General features: G+C 47.8%; 1 protein-coding gene across 16 annotated transcripts in view; it reads right to left on the minus strand.

Moving 5' to 3' along the window:
* Nucleotides 1-27,664, minus strand: part of Camk2g (calcium/calmodulin dependent protein kinase II gamma) — a 59,477-nt gene that overhangs the window by 27,555 nt on the left and 4,258 nt on the right. For all 16 annotated transcript variants that reach the window (XM_021182531.2, XM_021182529.2, XM_029468806.1 and 13 more), the window contains exons 3-10: nucleotides 17,239-17,298; nucleotides 8,896-8,950; nucleotides 7,958-8,023; nucleotides 4,619-4,691; nucleotides 4,378-4,480; nucleotides 3,871-3,954; nucleotides 3,337-3,431; nucleotides 2,626-2,748 (exon numbers count right to left, since the gene is read on the minus strand). In XM_021182531.2, coding sequence (XP_021038190.1) covers nucleotides 2,626-2,748; nucleotides 3,337-3,431; nucleotides 3,871-3,954; nucleotides 4,378-4,480; nucleotides 4,619-4,691; nucleotides 7,958-8,023; nucleotides 8,896-8,950; nucleotides 17,239-17,298 — 659 coding nt within the window. The remainder of the gene's footprint in view (nucleotides 1-2,625; nucleotides 2,749-3,336; nucleotides 3,432-3,870; nucleotides 3,955-4,377; nucleotides 4,481-4,618; nucleotides 4,692-7,957; nucleotides 8,024-8,895; nucleotides 8,951-17,238; nucleotides 17,299-27,664) is intronic.

A 27,664-nucleotide genomic window follows, 5' to 3' on the forward strand; every position in this document is an offset into this window, starting at 1 on the left:
AGGAAGAAGAAGGAAGAAGGAAGAAGGAAGAAGGAAGAAGGAAGAAGGAAGAAAGAAGGAAGAAGAAGAAGGAAGAAGAAGAAAGAAGAAAGAAGAAGAAAGAAGAAAGAAGAAGAAAGAAGAAAGAAGAAGAAAGAAGAAAGAAGAAGAAAGAAGAAGAAAGAAGAAGAAGAAGAAAGAAGAAGAAAGAAGAAGAAAGAAGGAGAAGAAAGAAGAAGAAAGAAGAAGAAAGAAGGAGAAGAAGAAAGAAGAAGAAGGAGAAGAAGAAAGAAGAAGAAAGAAGAAGAAAGAAGAAGAGCAGGTAACAAAAGGGTGCTCTTGGGGAAGAGCCAGGTTCAGTTCCCAGAACCCACATAGTAGCTCATAACCATCTGTTAACTCCAGTTCCAGGGGATCCAATGCCCTCTTTTGGCCTCCAAGGGCCCCAGGGCCCCAGGGCCCCATGTGGTGCATCTACATATATGTAGGCAAGACATTCATGAACATTGAAATGTTAAAGTAAATCTTAAAAGTAAAGACAAGTATTAGTGATTCCTGGAGGCTAGAAAGAAGGTTCGTGGAGTAGAGGTATTAATTAGTGCATGGTGTTAAGCATATGCAAATTATCACAATTAACAATGCACATTTATATGCACAAATACGTATGAACAAAGCTTCCTGATCCAAGTTCTTCCTGTAAGGAATATCGGCCATTTGCTCCTTCACTGCCTGGCTTCCCAGCCTTCTCAGCCTCAGGTCTCTGCAGGCAAGGGAGTTTCTCTCCTATCATATTCCGCTATCTCTGTGAAATAATGAAACCATGGCCTCTGGTCGGTTAAAGCTAGAGGCTCCTTCCTATTTTAGTCGAGGACTCGTTCAGCATCTGACCGCTGCTGTTCTCACTAAGGCCCACTTGTTCTTGGTTCCTGAGTCTTCTTCTCAACCTCTCTGCATGACTCTTTTAACTCCTTGTCCTTAAATGCTTGTATTTAGCGGCTCTCTCTTCTCTTGCTGAAGCAACGTAAGCTTACGATAAAATCTGCCCAGCACAAGAACAACTGCATATATTTCCAATTCCTCACCATCACCTATGAGGGAACGGCAGGCCACATTTCCAACTTCTCACGTCTACAGCCCCGTCTTTTGCACATGCCATGCCCGCTTTTTAGTGCTGGTATGGGAACCCAGGGTTTCATGTATGCCAATAAAGCATTCTCCCACTAAGCCACATGCCCAGGCTGTACAGCCATATTTCTTATTGCCCAGGTGCCTCAGGGTGCTGGTTCTTTAACGCCACACTCAGTGCCCACAGAACACTCTAGCTCTTCTGGGTCCACGAACTGCACAGCCATCTGCTCACTGACCGATTAAACACCCATCCACTTGCCTCTCCTTCAGATTCTCTTCTTTGGCGGCACTACCCACTCCTCCATCATCCCCCTCAGCTCAGACCTCACCTGGCCTTCCTTAGACAGTTGTGACAGCTTCTTGCCTCTCTGCCTCCAGCCTCAGCAATTCCATTTCCTACAAAGCTTCCAAATGTGATGTTAAATGCAAATAGCATGCTGTCTTTAAAACTCTACGCTTTAGAATACAGTCTTCAACTCTTTAGGCAGAGGATGGTATGACATACAACCTTTTTCTGGGGGGTGGGGAGTAAGGGGGTTGGTTTTTTGAGACAGGGTTTCTCTGAATAGCCTTGGCAGTCCTGAAACTTGCTCTGTAGACTAGGCTGGCCTCAAACTCAGAGATCTGCCTGCCTCTGCCTCCAAAGTGCTGGGATTAAAGGTGTGCACCACTGTGTCATGCAATCGTTTTCCCCCTCGTTCTTTTGCAATCCTGGTCACGGTAAAGCAACGACTTAACGTTCCTTGCAGGTGATGTTCTCCTGTGACCTCTCACTCTCTCCGTATTAACCTCTGTCTATAGAGTAACACCTGGATAGATCGTCTTCTCCACAAAACCTTCTGTGACCCCATCAGGGGCAGCAGACACTCCTGGATATGTGTTTGTCAGATTACAGGCAAGGTTGCTGGTTTGAATGCCTGTTTTCCCAAATCTTTGGGGCAAAGACCATGGTCCCGTTCATCTTCAGGAACTGTCTGGTGACCAGCACAAAAGGACATTCAATAAACATGGAAAATGACAAATGTATCATTGTTAAAGATGCTATACTATACCAACCCTTTCCTTTGTCTGGGCTAGCTGTTTCAGCTTGATAGAACCACTGATGGAAACAGTGTATCAGCCTGCACTGATGGCCTAGGAGGGGCCCCTCAGCACTCAGCTGAGAGCCGGCCTTCTGCTGAGCTTCAAAAGCCTACCTCCTTTGTTCATTCACTGGGTCCTGGTCAGAGTTGAGGCCCAAGTATGTATACCCCAGGCTTGGGACTTCACACTGGGGTATCAGCGGTTTTCCACCATTAATTCAGGAACAGACCCAAATCACAGCCTCACAACAAGGACAAGAGACAAGTGAAGACCTGATGAGCACTTTTTAACTCCCAAGTCCCCCTGATGACATTTCCTGACCTTGGCCTCCACTCACACCTCCCCAGCCTTCCTCCTGAATCCTCCTTAGAGAAGTTCAAGGAGTATCCCAGGGCTGCCACACCCAATCTCCAAGGCCAGGGAAAAGACACTTACACAGACCCATGGGTGCTTGAGAGCCTGGTCAGCCGTGATGCGCTTTGCAGGGTTTATGGTCAGCATCTGGTTGATCAAGTTCTTAGCTTCAGGAGTGACTGTGTCCCATTCTGGTGATGGGAACTGAGGAGCGGGAACAGGGAAAAGGGAGACAGGAAATTTGTGAGCCTTCTACCCTGAAATGTAACCTGACTTCATTCCAACTCTTACAACTGAGATACTTTGTGGTACCCAAGAGTGGGTATGCTGTGCCAACTCAAAGAAGACAGAATATAAGTGTAAGGGTGCCAGTGTATCATGACAGTGAAGGAAGGGAACTGACATTTTCTGCTTCACCTTTCTCTTTTTACTAAGGAGAAAACAGGTTTTGCAATGTGCCCAAGGTTCCAAGACAGTGGAGGAAGCCTCTAAAATTCTCCCTCTGTGATATAACATGTCTTGTAGTTTCCCCATTCTTTGTGGAAACAGACCAAAGAGCTTCATTGAGTTCCTTAATTTTATAGCTAACAGGAGCATTTTTTTTTTTTAAATCTGTTCCCTGTATATAAGGTGGCAAGAATTGAGTCCTGTATGCCCATCCTTGGGTCCTCAAAGTCCCCTGATGCCCTGTTATCAAATGACAATATCATGACTCCCTTGGACAGACCCTTAGGGGCAGGGAATCTGTCCTTCCAGGAGTGACTGCTCAGCTCTCAGAAACCCCATCCTTACATCGTAGGCTCCAGCTTTGATCTGCTGATACAGCTTGTGCTGATCCTCATCCCAGAAGGGAGGGTAGCCCACCAGGAGGATATACAGGATGACCCCTGCGAGACAGAACACACAGGTCACTGGGGTCAGTCACCTACCCCTGAGGAACCAAGAAAGGCCATGCAGGGCTCAGAACCACCCAGAAGGGCAAGACTGGGCCAGAGTTAAAGGTGACGCCAGTAGATAATGCCGTCCCTCCTGCTGTGCCTCACTCCTTACGGCACCAAGCCATGTCAGAGACTTCTTTAGTCTATCCTCTAAGGTGTGGACGAGCCCTTCTCCAAGAAGGACGCAACGTAATACAGGCAGTCACTTGGGAAGTAGGCATGACAGGAACAGCTCTCCCAAGGGAAGGAGAGCAAACACTACCATGATTTCACATACAGCAGGCACTGTGGAACCCAGAAGGAATGGATGCAATGCCTCTTTTTCTCGTCATCACAGGAAGCCAAGGGCCCATAACACCAAAGAGCCGAGGGTGTGGAATGGGCTTACCGCAGGCCCAGATATCCACAGGTTTTCCATAGGGATCTTTCCTCAAGACCTCAGGGGACAAGTAACCTGGGGTGCCAGCAAAACCTGTAGCAGAAGAGAGGGCAGAGCCAAACTGAACCCACTTTCTCTCCCAATAAGTCCGCATCTGTAATTTCCTCCAAAGCCCTCCTAATGCTGGTTGCTTTTTACTACTCAGTACCGAGGCTGCAAAAGATGACAGGCTGGGCTACGTGCAGTGCCTGGAATCTAAATCAGAGGGCAAGTACTTGTGCCTACCAGGAACTCAAACACCTCCCCAGAGGCAATAAGAATGCAGTGCTGACAGCAGCCAGACCCACTGTAATGAGTCATGAGGGCGAGGAGGGACCTGGGGGGGGGCACCCTCCTCCACTTTCTGAAAAGGCCAGGACCATTAAAGGCCTGACTTCTAGTTCTGAAAGAGGAAGGCAGACCAGGAAAAGGAGGAAGGGTGGAGGCTGCATTCTCGGAAGACAGGGTCACCCTTACCAAACCAAGCCTGCTGCTCTCCCTGTACTTCGATGGCCAGGCCAAAATCAGCTAGCTTGACCGCAGCACCCTTGCATTTACTCGCCAGCAGCAAGTTCTCAGGCTGCAGAAGGAACAAAGAGAACCTTATGAGGGAGGCATCCACCCTGGAGCCCAAAGGGAGCCTACTTTGGGCTCACAGCACCACTATCTAGCACCAGGGGGCGCCAACGAGTCACAAGTAGTCAGCCTGGTTGAGTACCTTCAGGTCCCGGTGGACGATATCATGCTGGTGGATGTGGTTAACACTCTCCAGGATCTGATGTATACAGTGGCTGAAAGGACAGCACAAGCAATGTCAGTGCAGGGCTAAACCACCTCACCAACGACTGCCTGTGCAGACTACACTCATCGAAATACAAGCTAGAACCCTGGGCTTTAAATGTTATCTAGCTCAACCTATTTTGTTTTTATTTTTTAATTGAAAAATAACTACTGACTTCTGATGGACAATGGGAGATTCTGCTACAAGCACATCACCATATACCTCACCTCAAATGCTTGTTCTTTCTAATGAGAACATTTAAAATCCTGTTTTTGTACGTTTTAAAACTTTGCCAGGTGTAGGTGGCACTCACCTTTAATCCCAGCACTCAGGAGACAAAGGGAGGTGGATTTCTGAGTTTGAGGCCAGTCTGGTTTACAGAGTGAGTTCCAGGACAGCCAGGGCTACACAGAGAAACCCTGTCTTGAAAAAGCTAAATCAAACCAACCAACCAACATTACTAACTCTAATCAGTTGCTGTGCTTAAGTACAATGCGGGAGTCCATCCCTATCTGACCACCACCTCTCTTTCCTCACCTACACCCGCCTACTCTGGCTTCTGCTAACCACTTTCCTCTTTCCCTCATGAGGGCATCCTTTTTAGATTCCACATGTAAGTAAGATCATGTGGTATTTGTCTTCCTGTGTCTGGCTTCTCTCACTGAACATAACGTCATCTAGGTTCACCTATCCTGTCATAAGTGACAGAATTTCCCGGCCTTTTTAAGGCTCGGTAGTATACACTACTCTTTTTTTAATCCATTCATCTGCTAATGGACACTCAGGTTGTTTCCTATCTTGGTTATTGTGAATAATGCTGCAATGAACGTGGGTGTACAGACATTTCTTTTAACATCCTGATTTTAATTTCATTGGGTATTTACCCAGTAGTGGGATTGCTGGATCATATGGTACTTCTATTTTTAGTTTTTCTGAGAAACATCCATACTGTTTTCCAAAAATGGCTATACTAATTACAATACCAACAGTATATAAAGGTTCCTTTTTCTCCCTTCCTTCCTTTCCTTTTCCTGTTTTGAAGGTTTCCTGCTATGTAGCATAAGCTGGCCTGTAACCTTTTGTGACCCAGGCTGGCCTTGAATTCATGATCCTCCTACCTCAGCTTCAGGACCACTGGGATTATAGATGTGTGACACTCAGCTAAGAGCTCTCTTCCCTCCTCATCAAGACTCTCCACAGGGATGGAAAGTGAGGCCTGGGTAAAGTTATGTGGGTTTTCTAGGGTGACAAAGCCTTAAGGCAAGGACTGGAATTTGTTTTCTAGGAATTGAAAGATGCTAAATATTCCTAAGGAAGGCGAGAACCTCCAACCCTTTCCTTCTCTTTCCTCATAAGCAATTTTTTTTTTTTAATGGTTTTTTTGAGACAGGGTTTCTCTGTGTAGGCCTGGCTGTCCTGGAACTCACTCTGTAGACCAGGCTGGCCTGGAATGCAGAAATCCGCCTGCCTCTGCCTCCCAAGTGCTGAGATTAAAGGCGTGCCCCACCACCACCCGTCACAAACTTTTTCATAGAGGAGAGGCTTATGCCGTATCTTGGGAAGACAGCTGGTGGGCACATGCCTTCACTTGTTCAAACATCTACTGTGTGACTCTTACAGTGTTTTCTTTCTTGTACTACCTATTAACTGCTCTAAAGTTTCTCAACTAGTAGGGAGGTAAGAGAAGCCCATAGATTCCTTCCAGAAAGAATATGGTTAAGAGGGCCTTAAACAGGACATCTACAGAGCATTTCTGACGCGTTTGCACAGAAAAAAGCCAGCCTAGCTCAGAACCATGTTGGTCCTGTTTATGAAAGCAGGCTGTTCACCTTGCAGACGCTCCTGCTAGTCCTACAGTTAGACTCCTGGTGGCAGGTGCGAGTACTCCAGAGCAGTTTCCACTCACTCGGAGGGTGAGTGTGCCCTCCAGGAGGCATCTGGCAACGTCTGGAAATAACTGTGGTTGGCACAACTTGGAATGGGGGGACTCTGCTGACTGGAGAGACCTTTGTAACAAAAAAAAATTATCTGTGCCAACTGAGGCTGAAGAACACTGGTACGTGGGTACGTGCCCAGTCAGCAGCCTCCACCAGGTGTGCAGGGCAGACCTGCAGAAGATCCAGGTGTGCCAGCCTACCGAGCCTGCACTTACAGTTTGTTTCTCTGAAATCTGGTACTGAGGGTCCTATGAGAGTCAAAGGGTCAATGGATGTCATCAGACTTGGACACTGAGGCTCAGGGCCTCCTACAGCAGAGAACCCAATAGTTTGCCAAAGGAACTCTAAGACTGAGCTTCAGAGGCGAGTCTCCACAGAAATGTATAATTAGAACAGAGCCCGGCTAGCAGGGAGAGCCTTCTGGCCAAAAATGGCAAAAGTGTGAAGTGTCCCAGCAGAGCCAGGCCAAGCCCACTGGTACAGCCCTCCCACCCCCAAGCTCCCTGAGCTATCGCTGCCTCCTCCCACCCACAGCCTGGTCCTCCCCTGCTGGCACTGGAATTCATCTCTCCACTTGAGAATTTTTCCCCAGGCTGAGGCATCTGAAGTTGATCAGCAAACATCGGCTGTTCAGGGTTGAGAAATTCGTGAGGAAGCGGCACTCCCCCTCTCTCTAGAGCAGCCTGAGCCAGAGAAGCTGTAGGCAGGATAACAACAATCAGGCTGTGATGGGGAAGAGAGAAGGTGGGCAAAGCAGGCCCAATGGCACTTGAGCACCTCGATGCAGGTAGACTGTGCTGTCACACAAGAGCCACTGGCTTAGGTGGAGAACACTCCCTTATGCTGATGGTCATGATGGTAAGGTGACAAAGTGACAAAGGCTGAAGGATCCCAAGGAAGCTCTCCAGTTTCATACCCTTCAGGAAAAAAATGATGCTTCCCCTATTCTCTGATCCCCAGGCGCCTGTGTAAGGAACCTGTACACACTAGAATTTGTTGAGAAGGAAAAGGTACACAGAGGGCTATTGGGCATGCTTGTCTGTATATAGTAGTGGGAGAAAGGTATTTTGGGGTTAATAGGATAAAGGCAACCTAGAAGAGGCTTTGAAAGAAATTAATCTAGGTGCTTTGAATATTTAACTTCTGAGAATGCCGCTCTACCACATCTTACAGGCCTTTGTTCAGACAAGAGTCCAAAGACTACTCAAATAACACACACACACACATACATACACACTCACACACATACATACACACACACACACACACACACACTAGCCAGGACTTATTTCAATTCAAACTCGAAGGGCTTCACTCAAACAACCAAGATTCCTCTTACCTGGCATCAGCTTCACTGTAGTACTCTCTGGCCACAATGTCTTCAAACAACTCCCCTCCGGTAACACTGTAACCAACAGAAGAAACAGTCAGAGGAGGTGAGGTCCACTGGCCAAAGCCAGCATCCATCAGGTAACTTAAGTCACACAGTAAAACAGCTTTTAGAGTCACCCCAACTCCTCATGTACTTTGGAAGCCCAGAACATGTCCATCCTTCAATGGCACAGGGCTTCTCCTTGGGTTAACATGGGCTCGTCCCTCCTTCCTGACAGTTCTGGTTCCATAACCTAACAGAATCACTAACACTCAGAGAGTGATGAAGACATAGGGATCCATGAAAATATTCTTACTACAAAAGTCAGAGCTTTTCCTAAGACCATTATGGACATTATCAATGGCAGTGCAAAGGCAGACCTACTGCTAGAGTTGAGGAATAATGAGACCACAGATACAGAAGCTCAACTATGACCACACTGAATAGGGCTCTCCAGGAGGTAAAGAGACACACTCCTAAGACATTAAAGAACAACCAAGGTGGAAGAGAGATAAATGGAACGCAGTTCATGACTCCTAAAAGCGACTTCCAACTTCCCAGAATTTTAAGGACGTACAAAGAGTCATTGTTTTATTTCTCCAATAAGGGAAACACACCAAGAAACAAGAAACAAACATCTGCACAAGTTATGCACAGAACAGAAAGGAGGGAGCAAGGCCACCCTGGAGCTCAGGCTCTAAGAGACAGTGAGGAACAATGAGACGCTGAGGGGGAGTGGCTTTGGGCAGGCACACTTATCCCCAGAGCAACTTCACCAGTGCTTTTCCTCAAGCAATGGGAAGGAGCCCTCGCAGAGGCTGAAGGCCCGGTTTGGCCTTTCCTAAGCCTTCATCCTCAGCCAGCTGGAGAGAAAGGTCCCCATACCCTCAGAAAGTGGCACTTACAGGTCAAACACGAGGTAGTGAAACCCTTCTTCAGAAATACTGTCATGGAGACGCACTGTAAGAGAGGAGATGGGAACAGAGATTAGCAGAAAAGAACTCAGGAATCCTATTCTCTGTAGCAACCCCATCCAGCCCCATCTTGTCAGCCTCACAGGGCTTGCTTCTGAAGATGTTTTAGAGAAAAGTGGCAATGTACCTAGTACCCTTGCTTCTGAAGATGTTTTAGAGAAAAGTGGCAATGTACCTAGTACCCCTTGGGCCACGGGTACATAGCCACAGCAAGAGACTAGTGCTTGGTTTCCACTGCAGACCGAGACGAATAGAAGCTTCGTGGCTCAGAGAACGAATCAGTCAGGTGGAGAAGCAAGAACCTCTGGAAGGGCTGGCCCCACAGAAGGTGCAGCTAAGACACGACGCATGGCACAGCAGACGAGATGGGAGAGCACAGGAGCTCTTTCAGAGGAGCAAGTGGGAGCAGGAGGATGAGAGGGTCTGGGAAAAGGTAGAACCCATCAGAAAGGCACGTGGAGCAGGCCGCACTCACACTCAGGCAACCAGCACAGCACAGCTTTGAGATAGGGTTTGTGTATACAACCTCAAACGCAATATGTAGCTGCGGACAGCCCTGGACTTGTGATCATCCTGCCTCTATCTTTCAATACTAGAATTACAGATATGTGTCCCCACAGTTAGTGTGGTGCTAGATGACCTAGGACTTCATGTATATAGGCAAACACTACCTACTGAGCCACATTACCCACTGAGGCACATTTTCTGTTCTTCCATATATCTGCCCCTCCCCCCACTTTATTTTTGAGACAGAGTCCCACTATATAGCCCTGGCTGGCCTAGAACTCGTGATGAAGACTAGACTGGCCTCAAACTGAGATCTGCCTGCCTCTGCCTTCTCCAGTTTGGGGATTAAAAGGGCAGTATGCCACTATGCCTAGCCCTCATTTATTTTTGAGATAGTATATTGCTTTGTAGCCTAGTTTGCCTAGAGCTTACCGCAATCCTTCTGCCTTATTGTCTGGAATTCTAGGACTACAGGCACGTACCGACATGCCTGGTCATAATAACTGTTTGTTCAATGTATAAATACAAGGCTGGCTGTGTGCCAGCCTTGGGGTAGATTTATGTCATATACTAGTGATTCTATATGCTTATCTTGAGCAATAGTGTGTCAGATCCTAGGCTAGGTAATAGCATTTAGGAAGGACAGAGTGTTCAAGGAGTTTATTACACTGCCCTGAGATGACTGCTACTTCCATTTTATAGAACAAAACCTTATAGAGGCATGGACTTCAGGTTTCTCAGCAAAGGTTAAATAGTTACTACCTGGTGGGTCCCAGACTCCAAAAACTACCACTTGACTACAGCCTATAAGATATGTGGCCAGCCCACATAGGCAGCAAAGCAACAGAGTCAATGAGAGAGTCCTCACAAATGTGCCTACAACAATACTATAAATGTGTCCAGGAGGGCAGCAGGCAGACAAGGCAGCTCAGTCCATCAAGTCAAAGGAAAGGCTGGCAAGCACACGCTTCTCAACACCTGCCCAACCTGATGCCTTCTGAGGTCTTCTCTTTAGCTCCTACTACAAAGATACCCCTGGGTTAAATGCCCACCCTGACATTCCTCTAATACAATCAGGACTTGCACTGGCTACCTATGTGGGTGTTCTTGTCTCTCCCTTCACCCCAAACTCTTCCTATAGGATTTCAAAGGACTTCCTTCATGTCTTTGACCTCTGCTCCAATGCTCAACAGTTAGAGGAAAACCTTCCAGAGCATTTCAGGAATGACCTGACACCAAAGCAACTGGTGAAGTGCTTGGGCAGAAAAAAAATCATGGTGCCACTTCCTTGGCAGGCCCACACTGCTGCCCTTTCCAGTGCCAAAGCATCCGTAAGGGCTGGGGCACTTCCTGTGTCCCCTTCAACAGAGGAAGCAAGAGCAGCCAGAAAGCAAAATACCAACTCAGCTGCCACAAGGCACTGAGCATCACCACAGCTCTCTTTCTCACAGGAGGAATGAGAACTCAGAGGCCTGCCAGGCCCGGATCCAGGGCTAACAACCACATTGCCCATGTTGTCGATCTTATCTGGTTCTGCAAACCTTCTCACACTTCTCTAGCGTGCAGATGACAGGGGAGGGCTTTTAGGATAAAGGAGCCACAGTTAGAGCACCTGCTGCCCTTCCAACCCACTGAACCCAGGCTTGGTCAAGCTCCCCACAGCCCTCCTCCTTCCCCCTTCTCTGGTCTCAGTCAGTGCCTCATCCTGAGTCTTGCTGCAGCTGCGCCGTTGCTTCCAAAAGGACTTTCCATTTAATTAAAAAAAAAGTTATTGAAAAGCATTAAAGTGTGTAATACAAATAATCTCCTGGAAATCAGCTGTCCCAGAAGCCAAACACCAGCTTCATTAGGGAGCTGACTAACAGTAGCAAGGTGCTGAGCTGACAAGACAGCAGGTAGGATGCTAACAACCACTCCCAAGGGAGCCCAGGTGCCCTGCCCTGCTGGGCTTGGCCATGAGCCTTGAGGTTGGCCTCACCTGGACAACCTCCTCCCAATACTCCACCCCCCATCCCCAACCCTCCCAGCATTGCAGGTCTAGGAGCAGGGCCACAGGCAAAGACACCCAGGCCTTTGCCCTTCTGGAAGAAGGCCACACACAGAGTGCAGGTGGGTGGGGATTAGCAGAGGAGCAGAAAGCTAATCCTTCCAGGCCACCCTGCCTCAAAGGTTCTGATGTAAGCCCCAAGCACAACCAACAACTGACATGCCAAGACAAGAGGGCTCTGCTATCTTTTTTCTTTTTTAATTTGTAAAGAAAATTAATAGGAACTAAGGACAAGGAAGAGAAAATTAACTGTGCCATATTAAGCACAGCTGATTCTTGATTAAAATTAAAATGACTATGATTTAATTAAGCTATTCCTATGTGCCAACCACTATGTTACTTTTTTAAGACAGCATCTCATGTAACCAAGGCAGGACTTGAACTCACTACGTAGCTAAGGATAACCTTGAATTTCTGATCCTTTTGCCTCTTCCACTTCAACCTGAGCACTGGGATTATGGGCACAGCTACACCGTGTTTATGCAGGGCTAGGGACTTGAACCCTGTGTCTTGTTCATGACTGGCAAGTGCTGTGCCAACTGAGCTCCATTCCCAGCCCAGGTGACGTATTTTATGAGAAGACTTTACTGAATCCCCACTTTAGCTCTATCAGACAACTGTGTATGACATCCCCACCAAAGGGAGAGGAGACAGGCTTTAAGAAAGTTCAAAGTCACACTACAGAGCAGAACTTGAGGCCACAAACTTGGCAAACTACCATCGAGATCCTTCCTATCACAGAGTGACATTTTGTCTATCCTCTTAGGTGAAGAAGTTCCGTTCTGTCCCTGCCAGCTCTGGCCATTCTAATTGGTTAACATACTCATTAGCTGACTGCCCTGAGGCAGACGCTGTTGTCTATAGAGCTGTGAGGAGAAGAAGCCAGGTCCCACCACTAGGGAGCACAGCCATGGAGAACAGACAGGCTCTGACTAACAATTATGCAAATATGTAACTAGTTACATTAATGGTACTATGGCCACATGGAATGTCATCAGACACCCAGCCATTTCATAGTTAAGTACAAGGCACAAAGGCCAAGATGACCAAACCAAGTCTAGGAGAGACATAAATCACAAGTGCAGGTCAGCAGTAACCTAATCACTATACTCTAAAACCAGTGGGAAAAGGACAGCCCTGCAGAGGCTTTTCTCAACATTTTATACTCTCATGGACCAACAAATCTACAACCCAAATTCTGTGAGTGGCTATTTCCAGTTCCTCAAAAACACCAACAATTAGCCATATTTACTTTAAAAGTTTTTCTCAAAACAAGAACAACAAAAACAATACTGAAAAAGCATCTGTTAAAAATGTCTATAACTAGGACTAGAAAAAGATGGCTCAGCAGTTAAGAGTGCCTACCTACTGCTCTTGCCGAGGACCCAGGTTTGGTTCTCACACCCACCCTGGGCAGCTCACAACTGCCTGAAACTCCGTCTCGGGGTATCCAATACCTCAAGCCTTAGAGGACACCTGCATTCGCACTGCCCATGCATGCACATAAATACAAATTTAAAATTAAAGTAAGGGATGCCTTTCAAATGTCCGTAATAATAACCCTGCAGGAGTGAGCTGTTACTCAGCACTCTCAGTCAGTCTGTCCGGCAGCTATGGCGGGTCTCAGCCCTCCTTCCCAACATGGAGGAAAGATTAAGGAGAGCTCAGTCACAATGTTTCCTTTTTCTTTGCAATGGCTTTTGCTACATTTACTATCATCTGAACCGATCCTGGGCCCAAGGTTTACTGTGGGCAGGGTTGAGTAATTTAACAGGGGAGCAGGGGCAAGGGTGGAGGAGCTGAGATTCAAAATCTCTGCTTGCGTGCTTGTGTTTCTGCTCTCCATCTCCCAGTATATCCCTTTCAGAACCCTCTGCTGACTCCACGAGAAGGGACACAAAGGACAAAGCAGACAGACACAATAGGGTTAAATAATTTGCTAGAGTAACTGACAGCTTCTAAATAGGAAGCTAGAATCCAAGCCCAGTGAACCTGACCGGAAGTCACAAACTGATGGACCACATATCAAAGCATGAACATCACCTGGAGACCTTGAAGCTGGAAGAAATCTCAGCCTCCCCCTACCCCTCTCTGCCAAGACCTACTGAATCAGGATCTGAATTTTGACACGATCCCTGGCTGCTTCCTAAGCACATAAAAGTTTGAGAAGTGCTGCTTTAAACCACAAACGCTAGGCTATGAAGGAAACTGCTGGAGCAGCTCAGCACGGAAGCCGACAGTCTATTCATTAGAGGAATTCAGAACAGAGAGCAAGCAGATCACAGGCCACACACTCCATTCAGACTTCAGACTATCGCACTAGCCAGCTCCTCCACATAACTCCTTCAGCTAGCCACTCTCTCAGCACTTTCTGAGTTCAACAGTATACCTTACACCCAAACAGCCCTGGTTTGCTTGTTTTTAATTAATTCTATTTTTTAATAAGAGTGTTGGGTTCACAGCAAAGCTGAACAGAAGGAGTCAGAACCTCTGACTCCCATGCACAGATTCTTCACTACAAACGCCCCACACCAGAATTTGTTATCACTGATGGACCTACAATGACACATCATTACCCAGAACCCACGGTTTTAACATTAGGGTTCACTCTTCCAGCAGGTTCTAACTCAGCACAGAATATGTACTAGGGGTAAAACTGGCTCCTTGCACCAAATGCTCATGAATTTCAACGCTACTAAGTCTGAAAACAGCCAGAGGCTGAAGATCTGATCTCTGCTCTCGGCCCTTTAAATTGTGCAACTACTGGGTAAGATGCATGTTCCTTTGCATGGAGTTTAAAAGGCCAGAACTAAACGGTCTGAGGACTGAGGACGCAGCAGTGGAGAGAGGAACAGTGAATCAAGGGCACAGTCTCCTCTCAGCCACAAGCCAGGTTCCGATCCATGCCTCCCGGACCCAGAGCTCAGCCATATCTCCAGAAGTCCTGGTTCCCACCAGGAGCCAGAGAGTCCAGCCAGACAACACCCTCAGAATATAGTCCTGGCTTGCCCTTCTTTCTGCCCTCTTAACCCTGGAATTGGTCTTCAGAACAACTCATGCCTCAGGACACACAAGCAGCCATAAAATGGAGGGATACAAGCCGGGCGTGGTGTCGCACTCCTTTAATCCCAGCACTGGGGAGGCAGGGGCAGAGGCAGGCAGATTTCTGAGTTTGAGGCCAGCCTGGTCTACAAAGTGAGCCCAGGACAGCCAGGGCTATAAAGAGAAACTCTGTCTCAAANGGCAGATTTCTGAGTTTGAGGCCAGCCTGGTCTACAAAGTGAGCCCAGGACAGCCAGGGCTATAAAGAGAAACTCTGTCTCAAAAAACCAAAAAAAAAAAAAAAAAAAAAAAATCGAGGGATACTTTCTGGCACTCTGAAAAGTCACCAAAGTGACTTTACCATGCTTTTCCTGGGTGTCAATAGTTTAGAGACAGGGAATGCTGGCTCCTCTCTCTGCCTTTATTCTGAGCTAACTGCAGAGGGGGGAAAGGTATTAAAACCACACAAAGTGAGAGGTCATGGACCATATAAACATATTTTTATAAATAATAAAAGGAAGGCTAGCTATGTTTTAGGTTAGGTCCTTGTCGACTTCTCAGTTGTCATTCTTAAATCCCCACCTTCTCATGGTCCATTCAACACGCCCCAGAAGAAGCAGAGCAGAGCCTCCTTGCTCACTGCCCCCAGCCCCTCTGTTCTCCACACAATTGATCATTGTTACCGAGCTGATCACAAGAAACACAAAGGAAGCTATGCCTGAGCTAGTAGGTAGCTAGTGGGTAGCCTTATTGGGGTTTGGTTCTGTTCTGTTTTGAGACAAGGTCTTACTCCATAGCTCTGCAGGCCTAGAGCTCATTATCCTTTTTTTTTTAATTATTATTTTAAGAGAAATGGATCTCTGACACCCTGCTTGCCTCTGTCCACTAAGTACTGGGATTAAAGGTGCATGCTACCTTTCCCAGTGGTGGGCAGTATGTAACTTTAGAGGCGAACCTTTCGCCTCAGCGTGTGAAATCTCATTTTTAAATATTTGTGAGTAATAAAAATACCATTTATGGGCTGGCGAGATGGCTCAGCGGGTAAGAGCACTGAGTGCTCTTCCAAAGGTCCTGAGTTCAAATCCCAGCAACCACATGGTGGCTCACAACCACTCGTAATGAGATCTGACACCCTCTTCTGGTATGTCTGAAGACAGCTACAGTGTACTTAGATATAATAAATAAATCTTTGGGTGGCGCGAGCGGGGCCAACCGGAGCCAGCAGGGTTGACCAGATTGAGCAGAGGTCCTAAAATTCAGTTCCCAACAACCACATGAAGGCTCACATCTACACTGTACTCATATACAGAAAATAAATAAATAAATCTAAAAAAATATTACCATTTATGTCACTGAACTAGCCAAATGCTGTGACTGTTTTTCTAGCATTTCTCTCTGTTGCCCTCTATCCATGGCAGCACACTTGTCCCTGCTGTGTTTTCCAAGTGAAAGTCTAACCTCGAAGGCTAAGCAGGAGCTCCTGCAGCTCGTGGGCCAGCACAGCCTCCCTGGCTAAGACACGGTGCAGCACCGTGAAACGCACTGCAGCAAGTGAAGTGGAGCACTGGCTATGCCAGTCAGCTTCGGGTGTAATCCAAGTTGCTGATTGTGATCTATAAAACCTTGTATGGCTGGAGTTCTAGTTACCTCAGGGCTGCTCTTCTCAGCTCTTATGGGCTGGAGCTCACCCTCTGCTCTTCCACATAAAGGCTCACACTGAGTCCTGAGAACTCAGAAGCCAGAGGTTGGGTAGCTCTAGAGGCAGCATCAAGCTTCTTCAGAAATTCTCCTCTCAGCCCTAGCCGCCAAGCAGGCAACCTCCGGGGCACTGTGGGAGCCTTGATATTCAGGCCATGCCTGAGAAGAACACGTGTTGTCTTTTGTGATGATTCAGGGATTTCAGGAAAACCTAGGAGATGCTCCCTGCCTCAAGTCAACCCTGGGATTTCTCCTCAAACACTGCAGTCAGTCCAGATTCTGTCCCTTCTGTAAGGAGCAATAGAACAGGGCCAACACTTTTGGCAAAGACTATTTCAGCTGAACAATGTAAAACTGAGCCAGAGTGGGCTATGGTAGGCGAGTCTCCTCAGGCTTTAGAACAACCAACAATGTGCTCTTGTACCCCGGCCGGGCAGGGTGGGAGCGGGGAGAGATCCTCTCAAGTTTTCCTCCTTCCTCATCTGAGCAGCCCTTGCCATTCCTTCTCCAAAGAAGCCAAGCAGGCGGGCAGTGTGCTTCCCTGGCTCTGTGGAACACAAACAGGAGCGCCATGGAAACCCCCAGAGTGTGCAGGACACTTCGAGACGGACAAAACTCTTTTAGGTTCAGGAACAAAATCCTGAGCCTTTCATGAAGGCGATGGATGACTCTGGGAGGGATGCTGGCAGACTGGTAGCCCGGAACCTCACACGCTGAGGACTTTGAATGTCAGCCCAAAGACAGAAGGAGAAAGAGAGTCTGAAACATTCAAAAACCTCACACCCCATCCCTGAGATGGCACTATAGCCAAGGGAGCAGCCAGTTCTCTAAACAAAGCCCTAGAATTCTGACACATGGCCACTATTCTACTCAGGCTAATAAGATACCAGAAGAAGTACCATGAGGTACTTCACAAACACAAAGGCTACCTCAGCCCTCCCTGCCTTCTATGAAATGTTCAGACTCCACCGGACACTCACCAATGTTTGGATGTTTCAGAAGTCGGCATATCCGGGCCTCTCGTTCTAGTTTCTGATGATCTAAATGAGACAAAAGTAAACAAAAGTCATCAACCGCCTGTTGTAGCTCTGGCTACCTGGCTAGTCATACTCCTTTCATTTTTAGGCACCATCTAGGCATTTCTGGCAATTTGTTAAATTAACACAGCAAGTCACAGGAAATCTGGACACATTTTTTCACCGTTCCTGGTGAAAAAATGAGACTTGGGGGCAGGGGGGATGAGTGGGTTAAACGCCTTAAACCAGTGAGTAGCATACTAGAATTTAAATCTAGGTCTTTAGCTAAACCTTGATCTCCTTCCTCTATCACAGATATTTCATTGAGTTAGGGTGTTAAGAATTTTGGGGGAGGGTATAGCACACACCTTTAATTCCAGCATTCAGGAGACAGAGGCATGAAGATGTCTGAGTTTAAGGCCAGTCTAGTCTACAGAATGAGTTGTTCTGAGTAACAACAGACCTCCCTCTCCCAATTCCAGATAGGACCAAACACTTCACAAAAGCACTGCAGAGGTAGGTATGATGGCCTGGGATCAGGAAGTAGAGACAGGAGGAGTACCAGTTCAAGGCCAGGCTAGGCTACCTACTGAGACAGTGTCTCCAGACCCAAGGACTGGGGGATATAATTCATTGTTACAGAATTTGTCTAAGCATGTACGAGATCCTGGGTTCAATCTTAGTATTATAAAAAGAAACAAGCCCACAACTGAAACAGGCATTCGGCACACCTGTAATCCCAGTCCTTCAGAGGTGGAGGCAGAAGATGAAGTAGAAGGAACAGGGGGGGGGGGTGAAGCATTGAGGCACCACAACAGCTGATCAATCTGATAACCAAGAAGGCCACTAAGTGACTAACGGGCAAGCAGCGTATGCTGTGTGGATATGAGGATGAGTCACGTCCTGAGTGGGATGGAGCAGGATGGCAAGAAATTTGATCGTGCTACTCAGACAACACGCAATTTAAAATTTATTAGTTGCTTATTTCTGGAATCTTCTAGAAACTTGGATCATAGATGATCATAGGTAACTAACTGTAACTGGATAGCCAAACCAAGGATAAGCCGAGGTGTACTGAGTCTGATACATACAGTCACTATGCCAGCTCCGCATGGATTCTCTTATGTCATCCTTGTAACAACCCTAATACAGTGATGCTGACAGTGATGATGTGGGTGATCAAGGTACTGATACAGTAGAATAATACCAACAGAGTCTGCACGTGGTTCTAAAGCTCCTGCCACCAAGCATGACGACTTGAGGGATCCCTGGTGCCCACACAGTAGAAGGAGAGAACCAACACCCACGGTTATTCTCTTATCCATAACCACACACACATGCCATGGCATATGCACATATGTACACATGTGTGTACACATACAAATAAATAGGTGTAATGAAAATATTTTAAAATAAAACAATAGCAGCAGTAGGTGGAATTGAAGAAAGGTTCACTGCACCTATGAGGTGTGTCTTCCTTCCTTCCTTCCTTAACTATACTGGCATGATTGGGATGCCTGCTGTACAGAAAGAGAAAGGGACACATATTTTGCTCCTCTTCAGGTTACTCTTAGGTCTGACTGCAGAGAAGCCAAGTCCCAAAGCAATGCGTAGCCAAGATTACTGTTTCAAGGAAATGGCCAGAATCTGTTGAGTCCTCAGATCCAAGTGAGCTGATATCCTCCACAGGAAGCCAGAGCTCCAGGAAGCAGAGTGATGCCCAAGCATGAAGGTCGAGCAGCCTCCCCACTCACTCGGCCTCCTATCTCTACCTTCTAGAACTTGGCCAAGGTCACGTCTTTCATGAAGCCTTTCTCTCTCTCCAGGGCAGGCTGTGATTTCTTCTCTATAATCATCTCCCACTGCATCTCTCAGACTTCTCACAACTGCTATCCTAAGTTCTTCAAAGAGAGTTCATGGTTCTAAGCTGTACTTGCCAGAGGTCTTTATGTAAACAGGGCTCAATAAGAGCTTGACCTTGCCAGGCAGTGGTGGCGCACACCTTTAGTCCCAGCACTCAGGAGGCAGAGGCAGGTGGATTTCTGAGTTCGAGGCCAGCCTGGGCTACAGAGTGAGTTCCAGCACAGGCAAGGCTACACAGAGAAACTCTGTCTCGAAAAAACAAACAAACAAACAAACAAACAAACAAACAAGAGCTTGGCCTTAACAGCAGCAGTAATAGCTATCACTTGATAAACCTCCCCGAACGCCTGGCAGAGTCAGGGCTGCGCAACAGTTCATCCTAACAGAAACTCTGTGAGGAAGGGATCTGCTTTGCTCCATTACATAAACAAGGAAACTGAGGCCTTACATAAAAGGAGAAAGTAACCTGCTCAAAGTAATATAGCCAGAAAGCTGATGAAGGTGATGAGGCTAGACCACTCACTCTCCACTGCTACGCCATGACAGAAAGGATGACATCACCTGAAGACACCCACCTAGAATCCAACCCAATCCAATTCCCCAGGAGAGCAATTCCTCCCCTCTGCCTAGCTTTAAGGCAGAGCCTTATGTAGTTCAGGCTGGCCCCAAACTCAGATGGTGACCTTGAACTCTTTATGTTTTGTGCCTTTACCTCTTGAGTGCTAAGATTATAGTCGCACACTACCATGCATGGTTTACTCGGGGCTGGGGATTGAACTCATGGCTCATATACTCTGGAAAAGCTCTACCAACTTAGTTACACCCACAGCCCTCTTGCCTCTCTTGAAAGGGATTTCTTCCTATCTTACCTCTATTCTCCACAGGAAAGTGTCTCTTTAAAGTGTCCTAGAACCCACTCAAAGGTCCTACCAGGTAGGGGGTATGATTATTCCTTATTTGTTTTTGGTTCTTCAAGACAGGGTTTCTCTGTGTAGCCCTGGTTTTCCTGGAACTTACTCTGTAGACCAGGCTGGCCTGGAACTCAAGAGAGCAGGTAGCTTCTGCCTTCCGAGTGCTGGAATCAAAGGTATGCACCACCACACCCATCTGATTACTTCAATTTTGTAGATGGTAAACTAAGGCCCAGGGAAGTAAAGTCACTCGAGATTCAACAGGAAGAAGGCCATCAAATGCTGGCCTGTCACTGTGAGAGAATGCAAAGATGACAGAGTGGAAGGACCCCCCCCCCACAAGGTTTTCCAGTTATCCTCAGCTTCGTCCTAAACCTTCCCTCTAGCAACCGCTCTGTTTTGTAAAAGAGGTGGGACAGGCAGAGATTAGTTCCTGCTACGCAGCTAATCCACTCCAGCTGCCCAAGGTCTGGGTCAGGCCTTTCTCCCCACCTTCAGGTTCAGCATGGCCAATGACCAGGATTTTGCCAGGAGAACCCTGGATAATTCCCAGTTCCCAACGTCTGGTACCCCTTGGTGCCAGGGAGAAAGACGTTCCTTGGTCCCTGATAGAACAACATGGCTGCAGACTTCCACCGACTCAAACACCCAAGGAAGCAGCAATAAGCCTGCTCGGTGGGGGTGTATCTAACTCCTCCCATATCTGGACATATGACGGGGCAAACCACATTTTCTCCTAGCCCTGGTCTTGAGAGCAAGGCATCAAGCAAGCCAACTGTGCCAGCTGCAGACCCACCCACCCTCTCTCTGACCACTCAGCTCACTACCCTTGACCCACAGCTCTTGGGCAGCTGTGGGAGAACAGCACCTTGTAATGCGGAGGTGGCAGCTGAGGAAGGCCCAGAAGATTAACGTTTCTCTCTTCTCTTGAGTCTCTTACTGGCTAATGGTTACAGCCCCACGACAGCGGCAGCACTAAAAATAAGGACGGGTGCTACGGCTTTACCAGTGACTCAGAGCAGAGGGAAGACAAGAGGCTTTCGGCTCCTGGAGGGGGCTTGCCCAAGGTCCAGAGAATGCGTTCCCACTTAGTGAATCCCTCCTAATTCCCAAGGAGCCAAGCCTCACTCTCTTGGCAAGGTTCATGGCTTCTTGGAACCCCAGAGCTGTGCTTTGGTCTTTGCTCTGGGTCTAAGCCACAAGGTAGAGCAATTAACACATTGGGTTTGGAAGGGCTGCCACTGCACCAACTTATTAAATGTGCCTGAGCCTCATTCATGCCTTCAGAATTTACTGAGTCCTTCACCCCGACAGGCACTGCTCTGAAGGCCGAAGAACAATGATGAATAAAGTGGTCAAAAATCCATACCCTTATGGAGTCCCCATTCTATGGGGCAGGAAATGGCGGTAGGAGACACAGACTCAAGAAACTCATTAGATCTGAAGTTAGTGCTCTGCAGACAGAGCGGGGGTGAGGAAAGAGCTAAGTTTAAGCAATCTGCAGGGGAAGCCTCAGCAAGATAACAACATCTGACTAAAACCCAGAGGAAGTAAATGAGCCAGGCACTGACCTTCTGGATAGGATCCATCCATCCATCCATCCATCCATCCATCCATCCATCCATCCAATCATTTATAGTGGGATGGCAAAACTGTCCTTGAACTTCTGACCTGTTCCTGCCTGTTAGGTACTGGTGTTATAGGTACCACCACACCTCATTTATGTGCCTAGGATCTAAGCTATGACCTCATACTTGCTCCATATGCATCCTATCAACTGAGCCACAACCCCAGGCTATAGTTTCATACTTCTAGAACAGCAACAGGGATTCCTGAAGTTTAAAAGAGATAATATGGTAGAGTGCTTAGCATACTCTTTTTCCAAGGGTCTGGCGATGAAGAGGAAAAAGGTCTCTTTAACTGGTATGTGCACATAGCTTTTCTTTTCTTTTCTTTTCCCTTTGTCCATTTTTCGTGTGTGTGTGTGTGTGTGTGTGTGTGTACCCTAGTGGTGTATGCATACACATGGGCATATGCATACATTTTTGAATATGTAACATGCACAATGAAAGCCTTAGGTTAAGTCACCACACACATAAGCACACACACACACACACACACACGGGTTAAGACACCACACACACATGCACATACACTTCTCTGTGTAGCCCTGGCTGTAATGGAACTCGCTCTGTAGACCAGGTTGGCCTTGAACTCAGAATTCTGGGATTAAAGGCATGTCGAGCCCCCCCCCCCCCCCCGGTTACTCTTTCTTTTTATTTACACTAAGGTTAGGTCTCTCGATCAAACCTTCCAAAGCTCATAGGTTTGGCTAGTTTTGCCAGCTTGTTCTGGGGATTCCTTATCTCTGTCTTCCCAGGCTGGAATTACAGGTGGGCCACCATGCCAGCTCAGCATTTACGTAAATTCCTGGAGATCTGAACTCTTGTCCTCACCCATGCTTACATGGCAATCACTTAACTCTGGAGTCATTTCCTGCCCCAGCTCCCGTGCTCATCCACATTGCCAGTGATCACAGAACAAACAGTCAGACCCACTCTCCCCTCCACCTGGCAGACACGGAATCTGAATGCACCAACTGAACCCTCCCTCTGACTTCTCAGGAGTCCCATGAGCTCCTCCACTGCCATCCAGAGGTGAAGCCTGTGCAAGTCCACCGTCTGCAGATGAAGGCAAGCAAGAGGGGGGCACTCAGAGAGTACGCCGGCCCAGGAGAGCCTGACCACAGATGCCTCCTCTTCCTCAGTCTTGCTGGCTATGGATGGCGTCCTGCCATCCCCAAGTTCAGTTCAGTGAGCCATGTGGTTTCTGCCTCCCATAGTCTCTTACACCATGGCAGCCTGACCTCTCTAGTGGTCAAGCTCATCTCTTTCTCCCCATAGCTCCTGTTCTATAGTCTCCTCAGAAGACAAAGTGTTCTACACTAGCAGGAACAGAAAATTATTTGTAGAGTACCTTTCTTGAACACAGCAATCTCAACATTAAAAGGAGTAAAGCTATTGAATTTTCTTGGTCCATGGTGGTGGGACCAGGCCTAGGCTTGGCATATGAAGGTACGGACAAACCAGCAGGTACTCTTGCCACAAAGCCAGCCTCCTTCCTTTCCTCAATGACTACTTCAGGGTAACTTGGACTTTCCCTAGCTGACCCTCCTCTCACCCACCTTTCTGTAAGGCTCCTCCCACCCCACAGCCCAGCCCCCCCTTCCTGTTTGACAACAGCCACTTCCTGCCTGCCTGTGTGCTATTGCCATGGAGACCTACCCTGCAGGCCTCCAGCCTAGCTCCAACCACAGACAGCCCTCTTGCAAGGTTTCCCCCTTAACTGCAGAGGTGACATCAGGATCAGAAAGGAGAAGCAGCCTTTTTAGGAGCCTGCCCCCACTTTCTTGGACTTGCTCGGGCTTTTCCCCAGAGTCGGCCTAGGGCAGAGCCAGGCCCCCTAGGAAACAGGGATAACTGGAAACCCTGCCTCTTCAGCCTTCTGCTCAGGTGCTTCAGGACTTGGTCTAGGACACCACAGTTTCACAGGCAGAGCAGCAAGGAGTGACCGGATATAGCAAGGGGCGCAGAGAAACTGCAACCCATACAGCTAGTGGCACACAGAACCCCACAAGTGCCTCTTCTCTCCTGCCCAAACGAAGCCCACTCCAAATACATTTGCCTTCGTTTCTCAAGAACCCTGGCCACTGATTCTCCATGGCTCTCCCAAGGACCTACACACTGATTTAGCAACATTTCTCTAAAATCACAGAAGCCAGCCCTAGGTTCAGATAAGAGGTCTGATATCACACAGACATACAACCTTCTGCGGGTAGGAAAGGACATATGGTCATATCATGGCTACAAGGAATCTTCTTGAATTCCAATCTCAATGACATCTTTCCCTCTGAAATCTCTGCCCGTGGCCTCAACATCAGCTGTGAGAAGCCCCCGGCAGCCCCAGGTGGAGGCAGTCTTCTCTTGCTCCCCTCCTGAGTGCCCCACCTTCCCTCACACACAGCTGAAACCCTGTTCCTTGGGCCTCACTCTGAGGAACAGGAACAAGGGCAGCACAGGGCTGTCATGTCATAGTCCACCTTCCTCTGCTGCTTCTACACAGCATCACCCCTTGGGCACCAATGAGTGAGGATCTCCAGCCACAATCCCACTGACCTCCCCCGACACCATGATGCTATATCCCTTCCTCTTTGAAGGTGCAAAGAATCTCCGATTAAAGGCAAAGTCGGTCAAGCCAGGATGCAGAGTCTTGTAATGCCTTCAATCAGCATATAAGTGGGGCCAGCTAATGGTTATGAATGCAGGGGACAGGACCTGAAACACACCCACGGCACCCCTCTGCCTCTGTCCCTTACACAACACACATACAAATACCCTGTCTCCAGCTTGAACCCAAACAGTTCCAATCAGACCACAGAAGTCCTGAGCCTCACCATGGCCTCTGGCTCTCAAGACAAGGAAAGGCAGATCAAGGAGGGAAAGGCAAAGGTGCCAAGACGCACCCTAAGGTTCAAGCTCCAAGCTTGGATGGACAGAATCCCCATGGGTGCACTAGCAAGCCCCAAGAAGGCAAGGCTCGCCTGTGGGCACTCTGGCCACTTTACAGGGTCAGCTCCATGCCCCTAGTGGGTGCCCCTAGCCTTTGCCCACTGTTTTGGTGACATTTCCTTCATGGTAACCAGCCCCAAGTAAAACATCCCAGGAAGCAGCCCCTAAAAATAGCTCCTCCCAGGGCAGCAGCAAGGGAGGGGGAGGGGGAGGGGAAAGAGAGGGAGGAGAAAAGAGGGGAGCAGATGGGAATCTGCTGTTGCTGATGGTGATAGGGCTCAGGAAGTAGAAATGATGTATGTGGGGCGGGGTGGCTAGAAATGCCCCCACCAGAGTCTAAGAAAAAAATGGGGTACAGAAGACTGAGGCAATAAAGAGAGGTTTATTCTGCTGGGCTTAGAGTTATCTGTGGTGCTGGATGGAAAGCTATGGGATGACACCAAGATTCATCCCAGAACAAAGGACTAGAACCTGGGTTTAAAAGATAAAATCCTAGCACTTGGGAGGTGGAGGCAGGAAGATCAGGAGTTCAAGGTCATCCTCAACTACACAGCAAGTCTGAAACCAGCCTGGGCTCTATGAGGTTGGGGGTGGGGGGGGTTGAAATGCCCCTCGAGGGGATCCAAAGACCATACAGTCTAAAGAGTCATAGATCTGAGCATCAACAAGACTGTAAGCAGCTAAAGCTCAAAACAAACCCACAACAAATCTTTTATGCCTCGGTTTCCACAAGGCAACATCTTCCATAAAGCAACATTTGTCCAGTTATGTGCAGGTGACAAAGGGACTCTCTCTACAGAGGCCCTCAAGAAGTGCAAAGTCCCCATCTCTTTCTGTCAGCACCCTGTGGCACCCATGGGATCAGCCCCTGTCCATTGCCAAAGCCGTTCAGAAAGCAGCAAGCACAGGCTGGGGAATGGGAGGTGACCACACCAACCCCCCACCTCCCCACCCCCAGCCACCCCACTCCAGCCTCAGCAAAGAATGGGGCTGGTCCTCCCCTCTAGGGTTTCAGCACAGCTTCTGACAAGACATGATTGACAAGGAACAGGATAAAAAAATCAGGGTTCTCTTTTACAGAACGGGACACATTTTAACCTATATCCCCACCTAACAGCACCCCAGTTCCTTCTGGGAAGGTGGGTAGGAGGACAAGGTGACAGGTCAGTGCTCTACAACTAAGTTCCGCACCTCTCATCCTGACTGACTGAAGCCTTGGCACAGAGACGGCAGGACCTCCACCCTATTCCCCCATGCATGGCAGGGAAGCATTCAGAGTGCTCTGTCACTTATAGCCAGGAAACCATTGCTTTGTGTCTAAAAATCAGCCTATTTTATCCTCAACTGAAAAGTTTGTTTTTACACAGAACCTCCGAAATCTCCCCTGGAGTCCCAGAGGTGCAGGGCACTTTCTAACTGTTCTCTTTCCATTCCTACACCATCCTGATCTTCTCCTCCCCTCCCCTCCCCCAGATCCTTTAACAGGAAAATCTTACTTGGAGATACCACAGGGGACACAAATGTCATGGGGGCTACTCAGGCCAACACCAAGGGGGTGGGGACTTTCAGCTGGCACCATTCAGGGGGATCCCATTTCAGTCCCCAGGGCCAGCTGGACCCAGAAAGGGACAGCCTTTACCCTTCTGGTAGCCAACATACCACACAACATCAGATACTCAGCCTGCCATGGCCTCAGACACAAAGTGACACCCCAAAAGGGAAAAGAGAGTGAGGCCCCTAATCACAGATCAGCTCATGTGCACAGACGGCCATATGACAGCTGAGACCACCTGAGATGCCACGTGAAGGTCGGGCAAAGGTGTTTGTGGTAAATCCCAGGAGACACCAGAGCGACCAGAAGTGACGGAGGTGCTGCTTTGTGACCTCATCTGTTTGGTTTGTTTTGAGGTGGGGTTTTAATATAGATCCTAGGCTGGCCTTGAACTTGTGGCAATCATCGTGTTTCAGTCTCTAGAATACTAAGAATAATAGCCTGTGCCATCATCTACTGATTCCTTAAAAAGTGGCTCATAGGTTAACTGAAGCATGTGTTAAAATGCAGATGCTGGGGACCCCAGGCCTCTCAGAGCAGAACTTATGTGGATAGAAGCCAGGGAGCGCTATTGTAACCAGTACTCAAAAGTGAGCTTCACTGGCACTGACAGTGAAAGAGGGGTCCTATAAGGCCATCCATGACAAGAAGAATCATAAAATAAACTGCTTTATGCCCCAAGCACAGTCTTTATCCTCATCTGTTCTCTCCAAAGCAGTCTGGCCACTGAATCAACATGGGGGAACCCATGTCAGCCAGGGTCCAGGGTCTCTAGAAACTTGACTTTCAGTTCCCCGGGAGCCAAACCCCAAAGGCAGCCACAACCGGTTATCTAGCCTTCCTCATCCATCCATTTCATATAGACATACTCGCTGTGTCTCAGGTGCTTAGCTAGGGCCTGCCTACACAAAAGCAAAGGAAAAAATAAGGTCTTTCCCCTCACCTCTCAAGTCCTCATGGAGAGGAAGACTTTTCTTATACCTAGTTTCAGCAAAAATCTCTTGACATGAAGTATACAGACAAACGAATAAATAATATAGCAACTGCTGGACTAGATTTCATAACACTGTTTCAGGTAGCATCCCTCCTAAGGCCAAGGGCATTACTCCAGTATCAATTTCAGCCAGCGGGATCTGGAATCCAGATAAAATAATCCAAATACAGAGGTTTCTTATGGTGCCTCCAAGGATAAACCCCAAGCTACACAGAAATCAGAAAGAACCATTTGCTGCCCTTCAACTGGAGCAACATGGAGGAAATGCTTTGGATATAAGCAAAGAGAGCAGGATATAAAATGTTATGCTCTACGAGGTGAAAATCTGTATGCATATGAATAAAGATAAGAAGGGAATATGAAGATTTAAAAATAAAAAAAAGACATAAGGGCTCAGGCTCTTTGGGGGGGGTGCTCTTAAATCTTAAAATAACATCTTATCATTGCTGTCACCTGGCCCACTAGCTCCTGCATCCAAGCCTATTTTAAATGCCTCCTTCAG

The sequence above is a fragment of the Mus caroli genome, chromosome 14 (genome assembly GCF_900094665.2).
Source record: "Mus caroli chromosome 14, CAROLI_EIJ_v1.1, whole genome shotgun sequence".
Classification (NCBI taxonomy): domain Eukaryota; kingdom Metazoa; phylum Chordata; class Mammalia; order Rodentia; family Muridae; genus Mus; species Mus caroli.